Source organism: Elephantulus edwardii, unplaced genomic scaffold (assembly GCF_000299155.1).
Source record: "Elephantulus edwardii isolate Elephantulus edwardi_28Jun2011 unplaced genomic scaffold, EleEdw1.0 scaffold00082, whole genome shotgun sequence".
Lineage (NCBI taxonomy): Eukaryota > Metazoa > Chordata > Mammalia > Macroscelidea > Macroscelididae > Elephantulus > Elephantulus edwardii.
In genome coordinates this window covers 7529934-7541056 of record NW_006399832.1, presented here as the reverse complement: position 1 = coordinate 7541056, position 11123 = coordinate 7529934, and the positions used below count along the sequence as shown (strand labels likewise).

The following is an 11123-nucleotide window of genomic DNA, read 5'->3' as shown; positions in this document are numbered from 1 at the left end:
TGTTGTGAGGAGAGACCGGTCCTTGGAGAAGGACATCATACTGGGGAGGGTGGAGGAAAAGCGTAGGAGGGGAAGGCCCTCTATGAAGTGGATTTATTTGGTGATTGGGGTAATCGGGATGGGAGTGTCAGAGACAGTGTGATTGGCACAAGACAGAGCAGAGTTTAGGACTGTTGTACATAGGGTCACTATGAGTCGCAAGCAACTTGACGACACGTAACAACAACAACAAAAACAACAAATTAGCAAAATTAATTTGCCAGCATATCACTGAAATTGTGGACAAAAGGGATGAGACCTCAACGACGTAAGGATGACTCTGAAAACTTGAGTCACATAGGACCCATTTTTTAGTTGTTGTTAGGTGCTGTTGAGTAATAGATGACTCATAGTGACCCTATGAAAGAAAGACCTGAACTCTTAGATTACTTAGATAATTTCTCCATGTTCACAGAGTTTCTGGAAGCAAGCCATTTCAGAAGTGGATGCTTCTCCTGCTTTCATGTTTGTTTTAATTAGAAAGCTAAGATGTGTAAAAATATATGTACCATTGTGTATTTGAGATGCATTAAATAATGTCCTGTATTTAGTATGCCATCTTTATTGTTTTTATTTGAATTAATGTTTAAGAATTTCTATGGGGTTATTTGTTTAGATACCTAAATCCTAGTTTTCCTAATTAGTAAATCCTCCCATCACAGTAATTTTAGGATCCTGGCTTTAATGGTGACCCTAAATATGATGGTTATGGCCAAAGGACCTGAGACAGTCATATACAGTCTCTGTAAACACAGCGATGCGAGACATGGGAACTCTTCGCCTTTCTTCCCCTTATAATGTGTGATGCTCAATAGCAGCTCAGGTTGGCAGCATTCCAGATGCTTCGAGCTTAACTGAAGGGCCTTAATGTGTAGGGCCCCCTTCTTGCTGCTCAGACCTTTCCCTGCAGAGCCATTAGCTAGCCATGGGTCCAGAAGGGTCTGAAATTGGCTGAGGATAGAGCAGGGTTCAGAGCTTTTGTACATAGGGTCTCTATGAGTCGGAATTGACTCAACGACACATAACAACAACAACAACAAAGAAAAAAAGTAAGTTTTGCTTTATGTTATAAAATGGGTATATATTCTGCACATTTGCATTGAAAATGCACATATCCATAACATATAGCTGTTGTACAGCATGATGTTGTTGTTGGTGTTGCTGTTATGTGCCGTCGAGTAGTTTGCAACTCATAGTGACCCTATGTACAACAGCCCTAAATCCTGCTCTATCCTGTGCCAATCGCACTGCCTCTGATAAACCCATCCCGATTACCCCAGTCACTGAATCAATCCACCTCATAGAGGGTCTTCCCCTCCTGCGCTGTCCCTCTACTCTACCCAGCATGATGTCCCTCTCCAAGGACCTGTCTCTCCTTGCAACATGTCCAAAGTATGTCAGACGAAGCCCCAGAATCCTTGCCTCCAAGGAGTAGCCTGGTTTCACCCTCTCTAGGATGAATCTGTTTGTTTTCCTGGCAGTCCTTGGTACATTCAATACTCTTCTCCACCACCACAGCTCAAAGGTGTCAATTCTCCTTCTGTCCTTCCTAGTCACTGTTCCAGCTCTCTGATGCATAACAAGTGATTGCAAAGACCATCGCCTGTATCAGGCGCATGGGAGCCAAATTCAAAGGACAGAAGGCAAAATTCCTCTTGTCTCAAGCAGTGAAAACAGTCTCTGAGCAGGCATCTGAGTGTCTGGAGCCATGCTGCCAGCCACCATAACCACTACAGTTGCTGGTGGCTGCAGTACCACCTCCTTCCCAGTGAAACACACCTGAGTTAATCTAACACAGGGGTCCTGCTCTGGCTCTAGCACTCACAAGGGAGTGCTATCCCCACAGTGAGCTACAAAGGTGTTCAGCTGCTGTCCAGTGAGCTCCACGTCATGGTAACCTCATGTATAAGAGACCCCTTGATCATCACTACTGGGCCCTGCACCACCATCATAATCACTGGTATGCTGGACACCACTGGTGGAGGTCACTGTGTGTTACAAGTGCCTTTCCCCCTATACAGTGCCTTTTCCACCACTGTACTGTACAATCTTCTATTGTGACCTATAAGGTTTTCAGGCACAAATTCTCAAAAGCAGATCTTCCAGGTTTTTCTTCCTGCTTTGTGTTGATCTGGAAGCTCCAACTGAGAACGGTCCCCCATGTGTGAACTCTACAGGTATTTAATTCCATTGGCATAGCTTCTACCATCCTAGCCACACACAGGTGCACAGTGTGACAAACGTGGTGGTTCGGAAGATACAAGAAGACTGATTTCACCATGCCAAGCAATTCATGGATCTAAAGAGATCCCTTTGCTGCCCATAGCCATCAATGCTGGTAATGCATCTGTTTGCTTGTTTTGCTGTCCATTCTCCTGCTTTTCCCATTTCCATTTCACCTTCAACGAGTCACGTGTGGAACAGCTTTAAAAGCTGAACTGAAAAAAACAATTCTTGAAAAGAATTAACCAGGCCATTGAGTTACCTGTGCGTGCTTCGAGACCCAGTGGCGGAGAACGTTCAGGACCCGATTGGTGGCTGTCCTTCGTATAATGAACTCTTTGTCGCATGTTCTCTCAGTGTTGTTAAATCCTTTGGAGGAAAAGAAACACACACTGCAGTTAAGGCCAATCCCTAGGAACCTGGAAAAGGGCATTTATTTTAGGACATTGGTTAATGAAACACACAGATGACACATCTTGGCACAGAGGTGTGAGTGGTTTCAGACTGTTGTGAATTCAGCTTACCTATTATACTCTCAGCAGTAAGCTACAGGGGTAATTAAATGAATAATGGTCACATATTTATTAAAGGCCACTGATTAAAGCTAAAGCTGGTCTAATGAGACCTCCAATTCATGCCTGTCTTGTTCTATAAGATAAAACTAAGAAAGAGCTTTAGCAAAGTATTTAAATCAGTATTAGTTTGTACTTTTGTACCCAAAGTGAGTATACAACCAGTAACATTTTAAATATTTGTAACTGGATGGTGAGCCCACGCCTTGGCCTATATATGACACGTTGTTGTTGTTGTTATTGTTGTGTACCATCAAGGCATAACCAACCCACAGCTAACACTCCAGTGGGTTTCCAGAGGAGATTCAAACTGGATTCGAACCAAGAACCTTTGGGTTGGCAGGGCAAATCCTCATGACTAGGCCTCCAGAACTCCCTGTTCTCTCACTAGGCAAGTTATTTTACCTTTCTGGTGACCAATTTTCTCATGTCTATAGTGGGATAGTAAGTAGACCTACCCGAAAGAGTTGTAGCGATTAAAGGATTGAAGCATTTTAAAGGACAGCTGGAACAACAGTAAGAGCTCAATAAATGTTAACTAGCATTGTGTGTGTCTCTCTTGCATTGCTGTTGAGTTGGAACCAATTCATATCTGACCCCTCAGATGGTTTTCCTGTAAGTCACAAAGGCGGAGACTGCCTGTCTTTCTCCCTTGGAGCTGCTGTTGGGTTTGAACTCAAGAGAGGTACTGCCTTTGGGCTGGCAAGGCAACTCCCACAGACTATATCCCCAGCACTCCCTAGTATCATCCCAGCTCACTATTGCACCAGGGTCCGAGGTCTTTCTGCACTAGGTTATGTTTCTTCCTTGATGACTTTACTATCATGAAGCTGTTTTAGTATATTTTCACTTCTTTTCTATTTTAAAATATTTTCTCCTCAGATGAGAGATAGAACTGTTGAAAGGGATATAAGAATGGGTATTCTTGTCATTATAGAAGTCCAGAGTGAAGGCTGCACAGTGAAGTGGACTTGGAGGGGTGGGACTGCATAACAACAAAAGAGTTTTTCTTTCTTTTCAAGAAGTGTGAATTGGGAGAGGGGGTGAGTAGGGAGAAAAGTGCAACAATGAATGACTGGAAACCCTAAGTCTCTGTAAACTTTCATTAAAATTAACTAAAAAATTTTTTTCTCTTCCCACCATAATTAAATAATACATTCCTTTGCAAATAAATGATACCCTTATATAACTTAGCCAGCAAACTTCTTGGAGTTGTATGTACTCCTTGACTCTATTTAATCATTGCCTATTCTCTCTACACCTTACTTCCAACTCCCTGTCCCATCTTTCCATTACAATAGTTCCCTTTAAGGTCATCAACAACCTCTGGGTAAATCAAAGGACAGAATATATAATCTCTCCATGGGGACTCTCACCTCAGCCACCACTTAAATGGAGCACCTGAGAGCAAAGGACTCACATAGTCACATCCCTGGATTTCTTTGCTGAGTTCAAGACCCATCCACATTTCACTCTTTCATCCTCACCCCAGGGCCTTTGTACATGCTGCTGCATAGAACAATTACTGCTCTTCTTTTAATGGAGAAAGCACGCATTCCTCCTTTTTTTACTTCCCCTCTCCAAGTGATACTTTTCTAGCATGAGTTGGAAAAATGGCCTATTACACATCTTAAAGCATGATGTACATTTCTTTTTTAACATTTATTACATTTGCCATTTTACAATTAGGTAAGTATCTGATAAATACTATACTTTCAATAAAAATCACCCCAGTTCAAAAGACATGGAAAGAATTTTCACAGAGGAAGATATTCAAAAGGCAAACAGACACATGAAGAAATGCTCCAAATCACTGGCAGTAAGAGAGATGCAAATCAAAATCACAATGAAGTACCATCTCACTCCAGTAACAGTGGCAAAGTTTAACAGGGCAGCAAGTAATAAATGTTGGAGAGGATGTGGTGAAAAATGAACTCTTATACATTGTTGGTGGGATTGTAAAATAGTGCAACCATTCTGGAAGGCAGTTTGGCACTTCCTCTAAAAGCTGAACACAGAAATTCCATATGACCCAGCAATTCCACTATTTGGAATATACTCTGATAATATGAGAACTGAGGCACAAATTGAGATTTGTACCCCAATGTTCATAGCAGCAGTATTCACCATTGCAAGAACACGGAAATAGCCCAAATGTCCAACCACAAAAGAATGGATTGAGAAATCATGACACATTCGCACAATGGAATACTATGCAGCACACAGGAGCAATAACTTTGTAAATCATTACCTAACTTGGGAGGGACTGGAGAGCATTAGGCTGAGTGAACTAACTCAGTCCTACAAGGATAAATATTGTATAAAACTGTTGTTGTAGAATGAGTATAAGGATCCAGGAGGGGTGGGAGAGATTGGAAACAGAGGCATATGGATGTGCAGTGGGAAGGGAGGATTGTACAATTTGATGGGTGGGGGGCTAAGGGATATTGAAAGAATTTGTTCAAATTTGTATTTGAATTTTGTGAATAAACTAGTAGAAAAAAATTTAAAAATTAAAAAAATTATCACCCAGTAGCAGTGGCAAAGTTTAGCAGGGCAGCAAGCAATAAATATTAGAGAGAATGTGGAGAGGTGGGAACTCTCATATGCTGTTGGTGGGATTGTAAAATGGTATAATCACTCTGGAATTCAGTATGGCATTTCCTCAAAAAGCTGAACATAGAGCCTGCTACTCCACTGCTTGAAATATACTCCAAGGAAATTAGAACTGAGATACAAATGGAGATTTGTATACCAATGTTCACAACAGCATTGAAAAATACTACATAACTTGGAAGAGACTGGAGAGCATTATGCTAAGTGAACTAACTCAGTTTCATAAGGACAATTACTGCATAAGACCAGTATCGTAAAAAACAGAAGAATAACTAATAAAACATGGGAACCCAAGGCAGAAGGGGTGAGAGCAGAAGGGTGAGGATGAGGTGTGTCTGTGGGGGGTAAATTCTCTATTCTATTTCTTACAAAATTTTTGCATTGATTTATACTGTAACATATTACAATTTAAAAATATATAATAATTTTTTAAGGGGAAATAAAATGGGACCCAGGTATGTTTTACTCAGCATTAGCACATGCTGCATACAAACTGCTTTTTGAATAAGTGATTGGAAATGTTAATATTAAGAACTTGTTGTTCTTATATGTTGCTGTTGTTGTTACGTGCCGTCAAGTTGCCTGTGACTTATAGAGATGCACATTAGCTCTGAAGCCTGTACTGTCCTGAGCCATTCTCACTGACTCCAACACAACAATGCCCCATTGGAAGGCAGATAACATTTGCATCATGTATATTTTGTCCACAGTAAAAAAAAATTAAAAATAAGAAGTGGCGCAGGCCAACAGCAGCACTGGAAACTCTGACAAAAATGCATACAATAAATACCTCCTCATAGGGATTCACCCTTATCCTCAGACTTCACAGGATTACCTCCCTCAAAGTTTCTGACTTTGACTCCTAATCTAAGGCTACAAAATAAACAAAGCATCCACCATGAGCAACAATCATCCAAACTACAACACACTGGAAATAGAGGCAAGAGGCAACCGCCATTTTCCACCACCAACAATCTCAGATACTAGAACTATTAGATCATTTTAGCTGAAACATTTTAAAGTTAAAATATTTTAAAAGACTAAGGATACAAAAGAGAAAATAACAAAAACTTATTATAAACGCCTGATTTTACAAAGAACACACTTGAAGACCACACACAGATTTACAGAATTATTCTTTCAACGATTTTTTAAAAACTGCAATTCAAAATCAGGAATTTGAATTGGTCCATTCTGGTTGGACTTCCTTGAAAATTTCCATTTCCTCCCCAGAAAGACTGAATCAGAATGTGTATTATAAAAAGATTACCAAAAATTATTTACTTGGAAGTCTTGTTAAAATGTAGACTCAGATATCAGATGTAAATGAATATTCTCAACTGGAATCAATCCTGAATGAATCAATTCCAATCTGTTTAAAACCTAACAGATAAGTAAATGCAGTTAAACCCAGCTGAATGAAGGAAGCGTAACTGGAAATATCAGGAAAACAGATCTGAGAAAATACTTCAAAATACAGTATGTTTGAAGGAACATCCTGGCTGCACCTTTTTCAAGACATATCTGTTTGTTCTTTTGGCAGTCCATGGAATATCCAGCACTTTTATCCAACATCACAAATAAAATGTACTGATTCTTCTTCTGTCATTTTCATTCACTGTCCAGCTCTCTAACACAGGTGATTGCAAAGACTGAAGCCTGAATCAGGCACAGCTTCATCTTCCAAGTGATACCACTGCTCTTCAACACTTTGGAGAGATCCCTAACAGCAGAATTTGCAAATGTTATGCTATATGTTATGTACAGCATCTCTGAAGCCGACCCTGTCCTGAGCCAGTCTCACTAACTCTGACACTCCAAACCCGACTGCTCCAGTCACTGTATCCAGGGTCATATCTCATCCGGGGTCTTCCTCTCCTTTGCTGTCCCTCCAGCCTCCCAAGCATGATGTCCTTTTCCAAGGACTGGCCTCTCCTGGATAAATGCCCAAAATATGTGAGATGGAGCTTCAAAATTCTAGTCTCCAAGGAGACACTTCGTTTCACCCTCTGGGATTCCCATTTTCCTCAAGGTTAGCCATAATTTGTTGTGATCCACACAGTCAAAAGGCCTTTGCATAGTTCATGAAACACAGATAGACATTCCTCTGGTACTCTTTGCTTTCTGCCAAGATACATCTGATATTAGTGATAATGTCTTTAGTGCCATGACCTCTTCTAAACCCAGCCCGTATTTCTCATAGTTCTCTGTCAATGTACTTTATTCCAGTCATTTCTGGATAATCGTCAGCAGGATTTTACTAGTGTGTGACATTAGCAATATTGTTCTATAATTTCCACACTCTGTCAGGTCACCTTTTTTTGGAATAGGTATAAATATGGATCTCTTCCAGTCATTTGGCCAAGTAGTTGTCCTCCAGAATTCTTGGCACAACCTGGTGAGCACATCCAGGGCAGCATCTATTTGTTAAAATACATTAATTGATATTCCATCAATTTCTAGGGCTTTCTTTTTTGCTAGGTCCTTCAGACCAGCTTGAACTTCCTAGTTCATCACCACTGCCTCTTGAAAATATGTTGTTTCTTGAAATTCTTTAGTGTTAGCCACTTCATTTTGCTACAATGACTGTATACTCCTTCCATTTCCTTTTAATGATTTCTGAATCATTCCATATTCTGCACATAGTATCCTTAAGCACTGAAACTCAGGGGTTGAATTAGTTCCTTCAACTTAAGAAATGCTGAGCAAATTTGGTCCTTTTGATTTTCTGACTCCAGCTCCTTGCACATTTCATTATAATACTTTGCCTTCCTGAGCCTCCGTTTGAAATCTTCTATTCAGCTCCGTAACTTCTTGATTTCTTCCCTTTTTGCTTTGGCTTCTAGTGCAATATTTGCAATATTCAGTATTTTCTGACATCCATTTTGGTTTTCTCTTCTTCCTTTTTTGTAGTGACTTTTTGCATTCTTCAAGAACGATATTCTTGCTCTCTTACCACAGCTCATCTGGTCCTTGTTCATTAGTATTCAAGGCCTCAAACATGTTCCTAAGTTGGCTTTTAAATTCAGGGAAGATAGACTCAAGATCAAGTCTTGATTCCTTGGATATTACTTAACCTTCTTTAGCTGTAACTTCAACTTGCATATAAGCAGTTGATGGTCTGTTCCACAATCAACACCTGGCCTAGTTTTTACTGTTGATATTGAACTTCTACAATGATTCCTTCCACAGATGTAATCAGTCTGATTCCTGTGCTTCCCATCAGGTGATATCCATGTTTATAGTCCGAGTTTAAGTTTCTTATAAAAATTATTTGCTATGAATAAATACTATACATCTGATTTCCTGACTACTGGTACCAAGGGTGTTGGCTGTGAATCCAAGCAAGATGAAATTGTTTACAATTTCAATCTTTCCTCCATCTATCATGATGCTATCTATTGGTCCAGTGCTGTAGGAACAGTGAAAGTCATGGAAGGAAAGTACAAAGACACATGTCCCCTTCGCTCCTAGAATGAACAGCAGGTCAAAAACACAATCTGGGGCAAATTAGTTAACCTCTCCATGGAACCATTGCCTTATCGATAAAGTGAACTGTAGTACCACATGCAATTGGTTTAAGGATTAAATAACTCCTCTAAGACAGGAATAATTCAGGGATTCAATAAAACAATCTTTTGAAAAAATGTTTTCCTACTAGTTTAGTTACATAACTCAAGTACAAATCTGAACAGATTCTTTCCATTTCCCTCACCCCCCCATAAAATTATACAACCCCTTGATTAATCCCCCCTCCCCCTGCACATCCACATCCCTTTGCTTCCAGCCTTTCCCACCTCTCCTGGATCCTTATACTCATTCTACAATAACGATTTTATACAATATTTATCCTTGTGGGACTGAGTGAGTTTACTTAGCATAATGCTCTCTAGTCCCTCGCAAGTTAGGTAATAGTTTAGAAAGTTACTACTCTTGCATGCTGCATAGAATTCCACTGTGTGAATGTACCGTAACTTCTCAATCCATTCATTTGTAGTTAGACATCTGGGCTGTTTCCATGTTCTAGTGATGGTGGAAAATGCTGCTATGAACATTGATGTACAAATCTCATAATGTACTTTTAGAGTTTTTGTTAGGGGCCATCCAGCTGCGTATGACTCAGCAACTATATGAATAACAGACCTGAATCCTGTCCTATCCTGTGTCATCCTCACAATCTCTGATGCACTTGAATCAATCACTATAGTCACTCTGTCAATGCACCTGATTGAGTGTCTTCTTCTCTTTCACTATCCCCCCACCTTTCCAAGCACGATGTTCCTCCCCAAGGAATAGCCTTTCTTAGGAAGATGCTCAAAGTATGTGAGATGAAGTTTTATCATCTTTGGGGTCAAGGGACGCTCTGGCTGCACCTTCTCCAAGACATATCTGTTTGTTCTTTTGACAGTCCATGGAACGTTCAGTATTTTTCTCCAAAACCATAGTTCAAAGACATTAATTCTTCTGTTATCCTTATTCACTGTCCAGCTCTCAGAAGCATAGAAAGTGATTTAAAAAGATCATGGTTTGAGTAATGTGTACCTTTGTCCTCAAACTAACATCATAGTTCCTTAATACTTAGGAGAGGTCTCTGACTGCAGACTTTCCAACTGCAGAACATCTCCTGATCTCCTGACTACTGTGTTGATTGTAGATCCAAGTGAGATGAAGTTGTTGACAACTTTAATCTTTTCTCTGTCTATTATGATGTTTCCTATAGGTCCCATGGTGAGAATTTTGTTTTCTCAATGTTGTGGTGAAATCCATATTTAAGGCTGTAGTCTGACCTTCTGCACCAAGTGCCTCTCACTTTCAACAAGCAAGGCTCTGTTATCTCCATAACAAAGGTTACAGGTGAGTCTTCCTCCAATCCTGATGCCACATTCTTCTTCATAGAGTCCACCTTGTTGAATTTGCTCAGCATAAAGACTGAACAGGTATGGAGAAAGGATACAATTGTGTCTAGTGTCACGTCACCTTCTAAATCCAGTTTGAACTTCTTTCTGCTCTGTGTCTACTGTTCTAGCTATTTTTAAATGGTCTTCAGCAGTATTTTAGTTGCATGTGATATTAATGACATCATTTGACGATTTGCACATTCTTTTGAACCATCTTTTCTGTGAAGGTGAATATGAATCACTTCCAGTCAGTCAGCCAGACAACTGCCCTCCAAATTTCCTGGGACAGATTGGTGAGCATATCTATGGCTGCATCTGTTGTTTGAAGCATGTCAATTGACATTCTGAGATTTGCCAATTATATATATGCACTGGTAAAGTTGCTAAATTTGGGGGACCAGAGCCATTTAGAAAAGTGGTAAAAGCAAAGTGACACAAACCAAACCACTAAAAATGAAAATTTTAGCAAGAGATTTACTTTTAAGTCCTTCCTCCATACACATCAATCATTGCATCTGATATGTTGTTGTTATGTGCCATCGAGTCGCTTGCGACTTATAGCGACCATATGTACAACAGCCCTAAACTCTGCTCTATTCTGTGCCAATCGCACTGCCTCTGACACACCCATCCCGATTACCCCAGTTACTGGGTCAATCCACCTCGTAGAGGGCCTTCCCCTCCTGCGCTGTCCCTCCTCCCTCCCAAGCATGATGTCCCTCTCCAAGGACCTGTCCCTCCTTACAACATGTCCAAAGTATGTCAGATGAAGCCC

General features: G+C 40.3%; 1 protein-coding gene across 1 annotated transcript in view; it reads right to left on the bottom strand.

Moving 5' to 3' along the window:
- The window catches only part of RASGRF2 (Ras protein-specific guanine nucleotide-releasing factor 2), a 432531-nt gene that overhangs the window by 84393 nt on the left and 337015 nt on the right, over positions 1 to 11123 (bottom strand). Inside the window, exon 18 of the mRNA XM_006889857.1 lies at positions 2525 to 2631. Within this exon, the coding sequence (XP_006889919.1) occupies positions 2525 to 2631 (107 nt within the window). The remainder of the gene's footprint in view (positions 1 to 2524; positions 2632 to 11123) is intronic.